The sequence below is a fragment of the Anabrus simplex genome, chromosome 3, assembly GCF_040414725.1.
Source record: "Anabrus simplex isolate iqAnaSimp1 chromosome 3, ASM4041472v1, whole genome shotgun sequence".
Taxonomy (NCBI): Eukaryota; Metazoa; Arthropoda; class Insecta; order Orthoptera; family Tettigoniidae; genus Anabrus; species Anabrus simplex.
The window spans coordinates 491,397,473-491,413,775 of record NC_090267.1 but is presented as its reverse complement, the minus strand read 5'-3'; the positions used below and the strand labels follow the sequence as shown (position 1 = coordinate 491,413,775).

The following is a 16,303-nucleotide window of genomic DNA, read 5'->3' as shown; positions in this document are numbered from 1 at the left end:
TTTTATGTACCGGTAGATACACCCCTACGCCGCACTTTTAAATCTTGCGCCAATAAAACCTCCTCTATAGGAGAAACACTGAACTTAAAACTAGACCTCCTTTAACTTTTGCTCAGATGATGTCACTACCTTAATCTTGTGATTATGTAGTTGGCGGTACTGTGTGAATTTCAACTTGTTTTGTTTTCCGTTATTCAAGAAGTGTGGACATTCTCTCATAGATGTCTCTGCTAAAAAACTATGATCGTTCACCCTGGTGCGAAGTAAAGGAACTTTGTTGAAGAAATTTCGTACTCATAAGTTTTTTTTTCGTTCATTCTTTTGTGGGTTGGCAATATTTAGCTTTTCCTTCCGCGTGTTTTGAATTTAGCCAATCCAGAATTTCTGTAATTAATTTCCTACCAATCACAGGCTTCTTCTTCGATTTGGTGTGTAACTTTAAGCTAGCCAATAAAATTGAGAGGGTGTGGCTGTTTTATTCATGAAAGGTCTCGAACTTTCCCCGAGGGTTTATAAACTGCTGATTTTCACGTCTCTTGGCCCTTTGATCAACATCTATGTAAGTATGTGGATGTGAAGCAGGAGGCGGGTGGTGCCTCTTTCGTCAGGCAGCATATCTTCAGTAAGGTAATGGCCATTTAACATTTTTTATTTCTTGCTAGCTCAGCAGTTTAACCCGCGGGAAAGGTACGAAACCTTAATATGTAACCAACATCTCTAAAATGTAAGTTCTGCCGGCTAATTTGCAAATATCATAAAATCTGTAACTGTAATTCGGGGATAGAGAGTGATTTACCCTCTTGAGCTCCCCTTCATTTTGATTTGAGGAGACTATGTTTTGGTAACTGATTTTCTTCTCTTCCTTAGTGTTTTAAAATTTCTTTCTTATACGGGTCACCTCCATAGTTTGGGAATAGCCCCTGTTTCTTCGGCCTGGTGCCCTTTAGGTTTTAGGAAGCTACATAGAGGAGTGCAAGTATTCGCCTCCTTCCTTTTGTTCGGGCCATTTATTTAACGGTTATTTGTTTTACTCGAAAGCCCTGTAGGTTGGGTACGAGATACCCCTGTTTCAATTTGTAAGCTGGGCCATGGAAGACCAGAAAGTGTAAGATATTTTTGGTGTTGCCTTGACTAGGCTTGTAAAACTGAGAGCGGGTCTGCTATTTTCAGGTATTGTAAAAGTGCCTCTAGGAGGCTTGACATTGTAAATTACGGAGCTAGTGCTCCATGTATTGAGGGGTGTTCTGCCCTTACATAATATTGTGATCTTTGTAAAAATTAGTGCGAAGCTCAGGAATTGTTAAATGAGGACGTAAAGCACAAGTTCTGTTTATACCAACAATCTTGTCTTAACTAGGCTTGTCTTTTGCTACTAGTACCTGTGATTTTGTTACTTCTTGTAATTTTTAAAAAAGAAAAAAATTATAACCTTTGTTAAAATTTTAAATTAACTTTGACTCCGTAGTTAGACCCATTCATCCCGGCACCTTCTTTCACCTCTGCTGATCCACCAACCTCGGTAACATTTTACATTAATGCAACGTGATAGTGTAGTGACGTAAGATGGCGGCGACCGCACGCTTCCGGCTTCAGAATCCTGCTGCTCATTGTCAGTCTAAATCTAATGTCTGTGTTTGACACTGTCTGGTGCGAAAATTTAATAGTAAAACTACTGGAAACGTATAAAGTACCCACTCAATCTTATTTAACTAACAGGAACTTTTATGCCTCCTGTGAGGAGGAGAAATCCACCCCACGGGCCCTCCGAGCTGGAGGCCTATCTGAGAATGATCTTCCAACCCATCAAGTAGTAGACGTCCAACGGTACGCTGATGACATAGCCATTTATACCTCTCACAGGAGAAATGACTATGCCGTCAGAGAGCTGCAAAAATGGATTTCTGATTCATGATCCCTATATCCGTGTTTATATCACTGGAAAGCTGAGTGTAAAGTAAAGTGTCTTTTTCCATACTGTATTGAATACGGGAAGAAGGCAATTACGTCCATAGTATGAAATAAAAATGTCCGTGGTTTCCAATTTTCTCACCAGGCAAATGTTTGGGTTGTACTTCACTCAAAACCATGGTCGCTTCCTTCTCAGTCCTAGACCTGCCCTGTCACATCGTCGCCATAAGACCTGTGTGAGTGGGTGCCACGATAAGACCACTAGCAAAAATCAATTAATGGGCCTACCGGCAATTTAATTCATGGTAGAACTTATGAGCCTTGTTTTTACTCTTGTTTTGCCATAAATGGGAATGTCAAAACGACTAAGCGAGAGAAAATGGGCTCTTGTGCAACATTCCTTGAAGCGTTGCTGGGAGAAATAACGGCATCTCGTCTTGTTGTCTGTCCTATTAATAGAAATTAATTGCTTTTTACTACCAGTGGTCATATGCAGTCTAACAGCTCTCTGTCACTGAAGAAACCTAGGACTGCAAATAAATAAATAAATAAATAAATAAATAAATAAATAAATAAATAAATAAATAAATAAATAAATAAATAAATAAATAAATAAATAAATAGGTCCGCCTCTGTGATGCAGTGGTTAATGTGATTAGTTGCCACCCCCGGGGGCCCGGGTTCGATTCCCAGCTCTGACACGAAATTTGAAAAGTGGTACGAGGGCTGCAACGGGGTCCACTCAGCCTCAGGAGGTCAGCTGAGTAGACGGGGGTTCAATTCCCCCTTCAGCCATCCTCGAAGTGGTTTTCCGTGGTTTCCCCACTTCTCCAGGCAAACGCTGGGATAGTACCTAAATTAAGGTCACGGCCGCTTCCTTCCCTAGTCCTTGTCTATCATTTCCAATCTTCCCATCCCCACCACAAGGCCCCTGTTCAGCATAGCAGATGAGAAGGCCTTAGCGATATACTGGTCCTCCTCCCCGATTGTATCCCTGACCCAAAGTCTCACGCTCCAGAATACTGCCCTTGAGGCGGTATAGGTGGGATCCCTTGCTGAGTCCGAGGGGAAAAACAACCCCGAGTTATAAATAAATAAATAAATAAATAAATAAATAAATAAATAAATAAATAAATAAATGCATTGTTAACACAATAAGTAAACACTTCGTTGATAGTGAAACGTGGGCAGCAGACGAGCAATAATTCCAATGCAGTTTGTTTGCAGCATTCGTACAAGCCAGTGTAAAGAAAATTAATATGATAGATGGACAAGACCAGGGGCAAATTCTGTAAGTGGCAGGAGGAAGTGTTTACGGGTAGGACCTGGCGGAACTCCTGATAACTCTCGGAAGGATGTGGTTCGCACTTTTAGTGGTTAGGTAGTGAAGGTGATGTTATGGCCGTGTCCAATTACATATACTTTCATGTTCATAAGAAACAGAACACGTTGAAAGACTGGAGATAGGAAGTCCATATCCATAGGACATGTTCATTAGTATGTGCTGCAGTAACGATTAGCATTTCAGTCAGCTATGTTCAGCATGTGTCCTGTTGCCTAGTAGGCGCTGGGTACTCTATGGGCACTGATAACTTGTTCCATGCGTGATGGCATCGACACGTATAAGGCGCGAATGGCGTCCTGGGGTACAGCCATCCATGCTGCATTCACCTGGTTCCACAGCTCATCTTTGGTGGTCGGGATTGGGTCATAGCGCCACACCCGTCATTTCACCATGTCCCACACATTTTCGTTTGGCGACAAGTCCGGTTATAGGGCGGGCCAGGGCAACAGTCTGACATCCTGTGACAACAAGAAGGCACGTGTTCGTGCAGCAACATGTGGTCGCGCATTGTCCTGCTGAAATATGGCGTCTGGGGTGTCGTGCGGAAAGGGTATGGCTACGGGTCGCAGGATGACATTCACGTCATAGTGCCCTAGACACGCACCAACTATGATTTGTGGCTGTACCCAATAGCACCCCCCACCATAAGGAATTCACTTGGCGCTGTATGTCTTTTGCGAATGCAGTCAATGTGATGCCTCTCCCCCTGTCTGCGACGAACCAAAATGCGGCCAACATTTTCAAACAAACAGAACCTGGATTCGTCCGCAAACACTATCTGCTGCCATTCCTGTCCTCTGTGACATCGTTCCATACACCATTGCAGTCTAGCAAGTTTATGCACATTAGTCAAAGATAGGCGGAGAAGTGGACGACGCGCCGGTAACCCAGACCGTAATAAACGGCGACGGACTGTCACTCCTGATAGTGTACGATGTGTTCCACTGTTGCGCCAGAGCCGAGGCCGCAGATCTGTCCTGCAATGCCATACGGATGAGATGTCGATCTTCTCAGTGGATGGTCTGGGTGGTGCGACCAGACCTATCTCGTCGTATTCTACGGCCTTCTGTGAACCATTCTGTACACACCCGTTGCCCTGCCGACACACTTCGTCCCACACGAGCAGCAATTTTCGCGGGTGAATGCATCACGTTCTCTCATGCCAATAATGCGCCCTCTTTCAAACTCACTCATTTGGCGGTACGGTTCTCGCATACGTCTGCAAGGCATCCTGCACGTCTGCTCAAGTCACACTGATGTATTATTTTCGGTTTATAGCGACAACAAGAGCCGCAGGCACATTTCACTAGTCGGTGGTGGTGCGCAGAGATATCGATGTGGACCTTGACACTGAGGGACGACATGGTTCAAATGCTAATCATTTCTTCAGAACATACTAATACACATGTCCTGTGAATATGGACTTCCTATCTCTAGTCTTTCAAGGTGTTCTGGTTTTTATGAACATGAGACTATATATCGGGAAGCAGTAGGCTTGCTGAATGTTCAGAAGGTCAATAAGGGACACTATTCTAAATATCTTTTACTCTCATATTTAAGGGAGACTTTTTTTTTTGCTATGGGCTTTACGTCGCACCGACGGATAGGTCTTATGGCGACGATGGGATAGGAAAGGCCTAGGAGTTGGAAGGAAGCGGCCATGGCCTTAATTAAGGCACAGCCCCAGCATTTGCCTGGTGTGAAAATGGGAAACCACGGAAAACCATTTTCAGGGCTGCCGATAGTGGGATTCGAACCTACTATCTCCCGGATGCAAGCTCACAGCTGCGCCCCTCTACGCGCACGGCCAACTCGCCCGGTTTAAGGGAGACTTTACATATTATAACTATAACATAGATATGTTTTTGGTCTGTCTGAAATTCATCAATTTTGCGTCATCATTGTAACCATAGCATCCAGTGTTCGTCAGTAGGTCAGTAGCGTCATCTTCTCACTGTGCGCTTTCTTCTGTAACTAATAGCTTGAGAAAATCTTGTATCAAGAAACCCCGATCTACTCCTCACTCCAGAATTGAAATATTTGAAATGGCGGAAAAACGAACCCAGGGCCTTGGAATAAGAGACAAGCACGCCACCTCAACATCAAAGGACTAGCTAATAATAACAATAGTACGAAAAAAACAGTTCATGGAAAATCTACATCAACACAGCAAAAATACTCCGCTAGAAATGGAAAACGGCACAATTTCACAGGTGTCCTTCATATACCTTGAAGAAATAATACTACCATCGGGACTAGACAGTACGGCCAACACAGAAAAAGCCACTAAATTCCATAACGCATACAGACTAACGTGAAATTTCTACAACAAAAGAGCCATATCGCGTAATGCAAATTTAGGACACTACAAGATTGTTGTTTTGGCGGGAGCTTTATATGCCTCAGAAACTTTGTTCCTTGGAGGTCACTCTAAAATTATAGAAATTGAAAAGGAAGAAAGGAAAATTCTTCGGAAAATTTATGGTCCCACGAGAGAAAATGGAATGTGGATTAAGAGGAGAACAGCGGAGCTGTACTCATTAACTGTCAGAGTCACTGATGCCGTACGCAAGAGACGCCTGAACTTCTGAGCCCACATCTAGGTAGAATGTATAGCGACAGACTCACCAAAACATAAATTAACGTTAACAACTCAACAAGGTCAAAATAAACTGGCTAGAAGAAACTAATGGATATCACGGACAATATCATAGAAGATCGTGGAGCTTTCAGCACAATACTGTAGTAGTTAAGCACAAATTCGTGGAGATATCTAAAAAGAAAACTGGTAGGAAGTGGTCAGCTGAACGCAAGATGCAACGCAGTGCATTCACGGACAGATTTTGGGAGGATAAGAAGGCGAAAACCATCAAGTCAACGAACAAGTTCAAAAGCGCTCTTTGAATAGACATAACTAAGAAAGAAGACGAATGAATACTCTTCTCTGCCAATCGCGGATGTCCACCAACTGGAGAGAGAGAGAGAGAGCGAGAGTATTCATGTATTGTAAGCATGAGTTTGTTTTGTTAGTACTACAAAATACCAAAGATATTCCAGTTATCAAAATGTTACAAGAAATAATTAATATCTATGATACGTATCCACTAAGTATTACTTAGACTTATCTTAAAAGTTAGACACCATCAGCCTTATGAGTTAGGAGGTATTTCCTAGAATTCAACAAAGTTAGCCTATATAGTTCAGGATACCTCCTCATGCATATTTTTAATACATATGAAAGAATTAGAACAGGTCAAGCTTTATCTAATCCTGAAACTATTAAGAGGGAAATACCTCAAGGCAGTATTAGGCCTATTGGACCTTCTTATTTTCGTACATATACATGGGAGCCCACAGGATCTTTTCCAGTGGGGGGGGGGGGCACATTAACAATTTTCTTAAATATAAAAACCAATATAACGTCAGCAACATTAAATTGTTTACAGATATTTCCGGTTATAACAGATGCTAGATGACTGTCGGTAAGTTCAGTCTATGAAATAATCTGGTATGAACATCAACCTTTTTCGAATTCCAGAGGGGAGGTCAGTGCCCCCCTTGCCCACCCCCCTTGCGGGCGCCATGTATATACCTTATGATTCAGCCGCCCCTTCCAACATGCAACAACGTGCAACATTGTTGTAAGGTGGCTATTCCCTTGCAGGCGTATTGTATGGTACTACAGTAATGTCCAGTGAGCATATTTTGCACACGATTCTGAACCCTACTGACAGGTTATATCGTCCGCTCGCAAATCATGACGCCTTGAAGTCCTATGATCATGTAACTATATTAATGACTGGGTGTAACGAAGAGGCGGATCATTGCCTAAAACTAGGTAACAGTGCAGCAATTAATGTACTCGACTCCCATCGTACTACCAGCGTGCGCACAGAACCAACCTCGCCATAGGCAAGAGGTGGCAACGCCACACCAATATTTTGAAGGAAGCCTAATTTTCGTAATATTATAGACAAACAAAATGATCATTGAAATATTGTTTAGGGTACTTGTATAATGTTAATAGAAATAATTTATATTATTGTTCAATTGTATCTTCTCCCCATTATTCTAATTAAAATGACGCTAATAAGTTCCGAAGAGTGCTGACGGGTGGACGCTGAACGCCACGGACAGCGGGAGGTTCTCCTGTTGCTATATTCAATGGCTGTTCTGTTTTTCTGCATTCCTTAATATTTTTAATAGCTAAATGGTAAGCAAACTTCTTCTTTGTACAGAGTGATCCACAATTATATCCCTATTTTTTCACTATTATTCTGTCATTAACAACGTTACGTGGTTGCATTCAATTCTGTTAAGTACTATGGCCCTTGCCATTTCATATTTCAATGCAGGCACCAGCATTAGCAGCACACCGTTTCAGTCAGGGCCCAATGTTCCTAACAGACCGTTGCAACATGTCGTTTGGTACCTAATGACTGCTTCCAAAGTGTCCAAGTTACGCGGTTTTCTGACATACACCTTCTCTTTCAAATATCCCCAGAGGAAAAATTCCAATGGGGTCAAGTCTTGACTTCTCGGTGGCCACTCAACATTTCCGCGACGTCCAATAACGCAGCCCGGAAAAGCATTGTCAAGCCATTCTCGCGAAATCAATGCAAAATGGGGAGGTGCCCCATCGTGCATAAAGTGAACATAGTCCACTTCGTTCCAGGTTGAAACAGTGGGATAAACAAAAGTTTGTAGCGCGTTACAACAGTCAGTCAGGAACATTGGGCCCCGACTGCAACGTTGTGCTGCTAATGAAGGTGCCTACGTTGAAATATGAAATGGCAAGGACCACAGTATATAACAGAATTGAAAGAAACCATGTAACATTGTTAATGACAGAATGATAGTGAAATAAAAATAGGGATACAATAGTGGATCATCCTGCATTATTAGGTTTAATATCATCTGTGTGATGTAGTGTACGCTGCCATCCCCCGGAGGCCCGGGTTCGATTCCTGGCTTTGCCACGAAATTTGAAAAGTAGTACGAGGACTGGAACGCGGTTCAATTAGCCTTGAAGTGGTTTTCCGTGGTTTCCCACTTCTTCTCCAGGCAAATGCCGGGATAGTACATAACTTAAGGCCACGGTCACTTCCTTCCCTCTTACCCTTCTAATCTTCCATCCACCACAATAAATGTATTTAATTCGTTTATCCTCCAAGTTTGGCTTCTCTCTCGGACTCAGCGAAGGATACCACCTCTACCGCCTCAAGGGCAATGTCCTGGAGAGTAAGATATTTGGTCGGGATACAACTGCGGTGGAGGACCAGTACCTCGCCCAGGCTGCCTCACCTGCTATGCTCAACAGAGGGCTTGTTAACACGTATTAACTTCGACTCTTAGGGAGTATGTTACCAGCAAACTCTTCGCTTTAAGGTAGGTATCAGAGTTTTTTGATCAGATATCGTAGGCAAATTTATTAATATTATGGCCTGGGCATTTTATTTGGGATTTATTTTCTTCTATTCTTAAACATTAGATAGTAAAGGTTAGGCCTGTACTACTGCCTCTACCCTCACCTTCAGTATTAAATCTGGTCAAGTTCCCACGTGTCATTGAAAGATGCCGGGCTGAGTGGCTCAGACGGTTGAGGCGCTTGACCTTCTGATCCCAAATTGCCAGGTTCGATCCTGGCTCAGTCCGGTGGTATTTGAAGGTGCTCAAATACGTCAGTCTTGTGTCGGTAGATTTACTGGCACATAAAAGAACTCCTGGTGGACTAAATTCCGGCGTCTCCGAAACCCGTGGGACGAAACGCCAATAACAGAAAAACTGAAAGATGCACTCGTTCTTTCGCTTCACCGATACGGCGACCTTAAATTTGAGGAATCTATATATTAACAAAGTTTTTAGTAAACTCTTTTGCTTTGGCAAATCCGTCCGTCCGCTCTATTGGACCGATTTGCTTCATTTCTGTCTTATTCTCTCCGGAATTACCTGTCGGTGAATTGTGAGACATTGATAGGCCTCTATGTTCAGCCAACTTCGAGTAATCATAAAATCAATCATTAAATCATCACTCCAATAATTGCAGGTGAAGGTTTACCCTAAGGCTGATTCTCCACGAGCAGATAAAACGCCGCTGTTCGCCCGCTACAAGCACGGGCGGTTTGCACGCCGCGGGTGGACACGTCCATGAGCGGGCAGACGGGTCTAACGCCAGCAGAGGCGTTATTCCCGCTAGCGGTAGAACAGCGAATCATACTCCACTTGGCGGCAGTGAGCAGTTCACCCGCTGAAGTGTAGTATATTCTTTACTATAGAGCGTTCCAACCTTAAATTGCAGTACAGCGTAGATGGAGCGCGCTGTTGCGAAATCGACTCATGGAGATCACGCTCGAGTGTGACTCAAACAGGGCGTCACAGTTCCACATTTTTCCTTTGTCATTTTGTAATTTTAAGTTCCTTCATTCATACATTAATATTTTTAGGCACTGGCGTTGCTCTCAGACATTGGACGTACACCTTCTATCATTACTGCAAGGCCTGATGTTCCCGCTTTGGATGAACTGGGTTCGGGAAATGAACTTGAGGATGATCCGGACGATGAAGAAGGTCGTATTAAAAACTTTTCATCACCGACATCGTCCTGTAATTCGTCTGCTTTCCACAAACCGCATTTTTCTTTTTCTTTACTTCGTTCACGTAATTTGCCCAATTGTCTTATGTTTTTATGGCATAAAAATGTTAGTTCAGCATTTGAAACAAAGCCATGTTCATTACCCGCGTAGACGGGTCCTCACGGTCCTCGGCTTTTCGGTGGCCTAAGTCCCGAACTCGCCCCTTCAATGGCGCCTGGCGTGCACTTTTCACTGCCCTATCCTTCCATTCTTTTGTCACTGTCTGCCCAATATTTACCCACGATTAATCTGTGTAAATTATAGCTTTATTTTGTGCCCTCAAACGTTTTATCTCCCGGAGATATCTGTGCCTCCGATTAATCATTTCATCGGTTTCAATGAAAGCTGCTTTATTACCCCTATATCATGCAAGAAGCGATACAACGTAGTTTTGGAAAATCGTGGCAAAGAATCTTCTCCATTTACCCGACTCAAAATCACGTTCAATGTCGGTGGTATGTTAGCAAATAAGAGAGAGTGAACGACCCGACGCACTCCACTTCGCATAATTTCATCATATTTAGTTTTCCTTGCATTTTTCTGCCGTCCTTCTCTTTTTTGCGGGAGTTCGCTAAGGACCATGTGTGTGTTCCTTCCTTATAACATAGATTGTTCTTTCGGAACAACTTGTAGCTTTAGCTGTTTCACTGATTGCGCTGCTTAAAAATAATCCAGGATACTCGTTATAATATTGCGTTCTTTTCCCCTTACCTACGGAACGTTTCTTTTTAATTTGACGATCCATTGTACATCCTTCTGCACTTTTTCTTCGAACTAAGAACACCCTGCACGAGCACGAACTGACAACTACACAGACTACACAAACACAACAAACACAATCCACTTGTCCTCAAGAACTATACATTTATCACTGATCATGTCCGGATCCATGGCTAAATGGTTAGCGTGCTGGCCTTTGCTCCAGAGGGCCTCGGGTTCGATTCCCGGCCGGGTCGGGGATTTTAACCTTCGTTGGTTAATTCCAGTGGCTCGGGGGCTGGGTGTGTGTGCCGTCTTCAGAATTAGAATTCATCACAGGTAGGGCCCCAGCGAAGGTCGCCTATGCAGCGTCAACTCGAAAGACCTGAACTCGGCCTCTTCGGAGGCCACACACTATAAAATATTATTGATATATATATCACCGATCTTTATTTAATGAATCTTATAATACTGATTAAATGAACACCACTGCACACGGCTGTCAGTATATTTAAAAGACCAGCCAGTCGAGTCACTCGTGAAACGTAAACAAACGAGACGTTCTCCCTGTCATAAATTAAGAGATAACGAGATAAGGACTCGAGGTATGATTTAAAAATAACTTCCATATTCGAAGACCGTTTGCTTTGCTTTAACCACGCCATGATCCTTCTGCACTTTTTCTTCGAAATTAGATCCCCACGCACGAGCACGAACTCACGAACCACACAAACGAAATACACTTTCCCTCAAGAATTGTACAAATGTCACTGATATGTATTTAATCACTATTATACATACTACTGACGAAATGGGTACTGCACTGAATGCGACTGTCTGGAAATGTTAAAAGCGCATGTTTGGGAGATCACTACCGGTACTTCAGCCAGCCAGCCAACCAGACAGCCGAGTCACGCGCGAAACCAAAATCCAAGGAGATATTCTTCCTGTCACAAATTAAGAACTAAGCAAGATAAGAACTTCGGGATTATTTTAAAAATAACTTCCATGTCTGAAGAACATTTGCCTCGCTTTGACCCCCCACGCAAATTCAATAGGAAAGACGCTGGCCAGAGACTGACTTTTTCGTGCCTGCACATAAAATTCCCTGAACATGACTGAAAATAAACGCATATACTGCATTTTGTTATCATTTAAATTTAAAAATAAACTTACCTACATCGAGCTGAAATGCTTCTTTACCAGCAGTGAAAAAATTAGGAAAATAATGAATATAAAATAAGAGTTATGACATGATAAGTTCTATGCAATGAAGATTTTGCATTTGGCGAAACTTTCCATTATATTACCATTTTCACCCTAAATGAATTTTTTTACATTTTTTTTTGTTAACGGCATCAAATGCGCCTTGAAATTCTGTACATAACACGATATTCATCCATTTTAACCGATAACATTCTGATTTACGGATATTTGGCAAACCCGCTGCATTAGAGTAGGACAGCGCTACCCGCAAAACATGGGAGAAGGAAAGAGACGGAATTATCCCATTACTGCTGTACTGCAATTTAAGGTTGGAACGCTCTATAGCTGACGTATCCGTGCTTCGCTACGGAATTCTACATTGTATACAGAAATCTGGCGGGGAAAGAAACTATCTGACTTGGAGGCAAATTCTTCCTCAAAGCCAGAGGTGAAAGCCCCTCTTCACTGCTAATTTGGAATAAAATGAATATAGATTTAATAAAAGAGAAGTGGAAGAAACGTTTCTTAAGAAACAGCTCTTTTCAGGGTTGAATTTTGAATTATTTAGTGAATTGTGGTGCTATAAACGGAGTAAGACTAAATTGTAATTCTAGACTAGGTCATAATACTACTACTACTAAGTGAGCCCCTGCCTTAAATGTGCACACTGCTCATTCAAAACAGTGGGTCAGAGTAGGGTTCGAATAGCTGGAATACTATGATGAACCGGTGTGTTACGTACTTGCAGTATCAGGAAATGTATGAACCAGAGGAATGGCATGCCAAAGAAGAAAGTTTTCTAACTCCCCAGCTATTTCCCGCCATTATTCAGTCAGGCTGTTATACTCTGTACGCAGCAGTAATCCAATCTATCGGAGTTGAGTGGCAGCATAAGAGACAAAGAACATCACAACAAACAATGGTCAATATAATATTATTGTTGATGAATGTTATGCGCTTTCGATGTTGTATGCCTTCATATTTACTTTTCTTCCGACTCTGAAATACCACTCTTATCATAGTCGGTGTGGTAAAACTGAATAAAACATAAAGGTGAGGGTGTATTCTGCCCGAAGACAGGTCCGAACCTCCGCAGAGGTGTGCCTGAACCGGAGTTTACGTGCGGTAGAGTGGCCAGTTCCTTTCCGCTCCTCCATTCCTTTACCCCCCACCAACAGCGCGTGGCAACCCATCCAAATCTTGATCACGTCCAATGTTGCTTAACTTCGAAGATCTCACGGGATCCGGTGTTTCACCACGGCTACGGCTGTTGGCAATAAAACATAAATGATAGGAAATGGTATTCTCTTTAACATTTGTTATGCAGTACTTTTCGATAGGACCAATAACTTATTGTAGGTATTTAAAACTAAATTTTAGGAGCCTTTTCCCTAAACTGCAATTTCATCCAGGGTGAATAAAATTGTATATAGCTTAGACTGTAGTTTCTTATTCCCCGACTCTATGTACCGATTTTCATTATATTCTGTTAACCCATTTTCTCCTGTGGTGCAGCGTTGATATGGACTTGGCAACAAAAATACAAATTCATGAATGTCTCTGTTATCATAGCCGATACGGTAAACATGCATGAGACATAAATGACCGGAAATTTAATTCTATATAACTTGAGTTATGTAATATTTATCGATAAGACCACTAATAATATCGTCCCTGTTCTGCCAAAACGGCGAATGTGGCAATGCTCTTCCTATCCATTATTTCCCTTAAGACTGGTCACGCCTCCGGGCCACATATGGATATGCATTCCATCAGAACAATTTTCGTTGAGTTCATTTTCCTATGCGGGTGTGTAAAGGAAAATGAACCTTAAATACATCACACTCTAGAAGCGGGTAAATGTCATGCAAATATACATTCCTTCAGTATGGTACAGTAAAGTTCATTTTCCTTTACACACGCACATAGGAAACTGAACTCAACGAAAATTGTTCTGATGGACTGCATATAAATAAATATATGGCTTGAAGGCGTGACCAGTCTTAAGGGAAATAATGCATACGAAGAGCACTGTAACATTCGCCGTTTTGGCAGAACAGGGACGATATAAATATTTGAGAATTAATTTTCAGGCCTTCCCCTAAACTAGCATTTCACTCGTTTAGTAATATGCACCTTAATAAGTTCAAACAGCTCATCGAATGAAGCAACTGACATTCTATAATATTGAAAAAACGTTTCCGGGTAGCTCATGTGTTCGCAAAACGTTAAATGAAATTGTCCAGTGGTGAGCCGATTCGATAACGCAGAGTGAGTCCAGCAACGTCTTTTCTTACCAGGTTTATTTTTCAATATTGCTAATAATTGTAATTGAACAGCTCCGACAACAAAACCTATTTGTACGACGTCCATCATTATAGTATGGCATGTTTATCGCTGGTGGAGAATGGCTGCGCGTGTCGCTGGCGTTTTTGGCGCTGTTTACAGGCGTCAGTTCAAACGCTCGTGTAGAAAAGGCTAAAAGTTTGAGCGGTCAGGCGGGCGAACGGCGGCGTTTTACCTGCTCGTGGAGAATCAGCCTAACCCGCAATACATTCTGTACTTTGCAGGTTGCTAAGCGACCAACACTTTCATTAATATTCTGATATGTAATTTTCATCCTTAGTAATGTCATTGCATGCAGCCAAGTTTGATTATTACCTGTCATGCCAGAGAGTATACACTTCCTCTGATCACAGAACAATACTATTCCTTGCTAGGCACTCTTTGATTGTCTAACCTTCCCCAGCTTCCAAATATATTCAACAGATGGCAGAGCGTTCTTAGTAAGTTAAATGCTGCTGAGAGAAAAAGTCTACGTATAAACAGACCCCGTCATGACATACCTTGTATGCCTTAGACGTTATCTGGGAACACCTATCAAAGGATAACCTAGCTACTCTAGAAAAACTGAAGGTCATGTGTCTTAAAAGTTCTCTGCCTGGCAAAAACCGTTCCTTCGAGTCTAACCTATGAGCTCACAAGACAACCGTTCTATATAGAAGAAATGCGATTAAAAATACCATACCTTCTACGACAGAATACCAAGATTTATATCAGGATAAAAAGAAAGCTAGTATATGGATAGATTTTTACCAAACAGACGGCATGATGACGACAAAATGGGCGATTCTGACGAGGAGCTGTGGTATACCATAACGCGCTTGTTATTAAAGGTTCATAAAAACCAAAAGAGCGGACTTATCAAGACGAGTTATCTGATCTGCGGAGCAGCATGGGTTTTCTAGTATTTACATTATGTTCCTTTCCGTGTTACAGGTATGGAGGCGATGTGACCATAGAGACATTCGTTTTCTCATTGGAAGAAAGGGGATTTTATCTTGGTAGAAAAGAGGATAGCTTCATCGTCAAGATGAACACAGGAAGTTTTCATCACCCGGGAGGATCTCATTACTGTGCTAATGCATGTCGAGGAACAGTGTTCGCTCCATCTTATCAACATTGTACGCCAAGAACAGGTAAGGAAGGCTCTGCATGTACTTCATGGTAGTGGGTTTGGGTCACAAGTTTATCTTTGTGTATTCACTTCGGAACAAATTATCATAGCTCACTATCAGTCTTCTTAGTGGTTTTACGTCGCGCTTGTATGTTTGTCCAACCCTTGTCCCATTTCTGTACGAGGTAGGTATAGGTAAGGGTTATTCTGCCCGAAGGCAGGTCCGAACCTCCGCAGAGGTTTTCCTGAGCCGGAGTTTACGTGCGGTAGGGTGGCCAGTTCCTTTCCGCTCCTCCATTCCCTTACCCCCCACCAACAGCGCGTGGCAACCCATCCAACTCCTGACCACGCCCACTTCGGAGATCTCACGGGATCCGGTGTTTCAACACGGCTACGGCCGTTGGCTAGGTAGGTATGAGGTGACATAAATATGTTGTGACGAGTTTTTATGACCGCATGCCCTTCCTGACGCCAGCCTCACCAGAGGAGTTAATGTGATGGTGGTGGTGGTGGTGATTATTGTTTTAAGAGGAAGTACAACTGGAAAATCATCCTCTATATAATCAGCAGAGCCCGGATTATATGTAACATAAAAATGAGAAATAGGTAAATAAATATGTAGCTAAAATTGACAAAATATGTAGTTAAATATATAGCAAAGAAAAAAATGTAACAATACCTAAGCTTTATTTGATGTATTCTTGTACACAGGTCCGCCTCTGTGGTGTAGTGGTTAGCGTGATTAGCTGCCACCCCCGGAGGTCCGGGTTCGATTCCCGGCTCTGCCACGAAAATTTGAAAAGTGGTACGAGGGCTGGAACGGGGTCCACTCAGCCTCGGGAGGTCAATTGAGTAGAGGTGGGTTCGATTCGCACCTCAGCCATCCTCGAAGTGGTTTTCCGTGGTTTCCCACTTCTCCTCCAGGCGAATACCGGGATGGTACCTAACTTAAGGCCACGGCCGCTTCCTTCCCTCTTCCTTGTTATCCCTTCCAATCTTCCCATCCCTCCACAAGGCCCCTGTTCAGCAAAGCAGGTGAGGCCGCCTGGGCGAGGT

The 16,303-nt window shown here is 42.6% G+C and overlaps 1 protein-coding gene across 1 annotated transcript in view; it reads left to right on the top strand.

Annotated features, from left to right (window-relative positions):
• The window catches only part of LOC136866556 (ETS-related transcription factor Elf-5), a 111,396-nt gene that overhangs the window by 11,613 nt on the left and 83,480 nt on the right, over positions 1 to 16,303 (top strand). The window contains exon 2 of the mRNA XM_067143635.2: positions 15,070 to 15,269. Within this exon, the coding sequence (XP_066999736.2) occupies positions 15,164 to 15,269 (106 nt within the window). The 5' untranslated portion in view covers positions 15,070 to 15,163. The remainder of the gene's footprint in view (positions 1 to 15,069; positions 15,270 to 16,303) is intronic.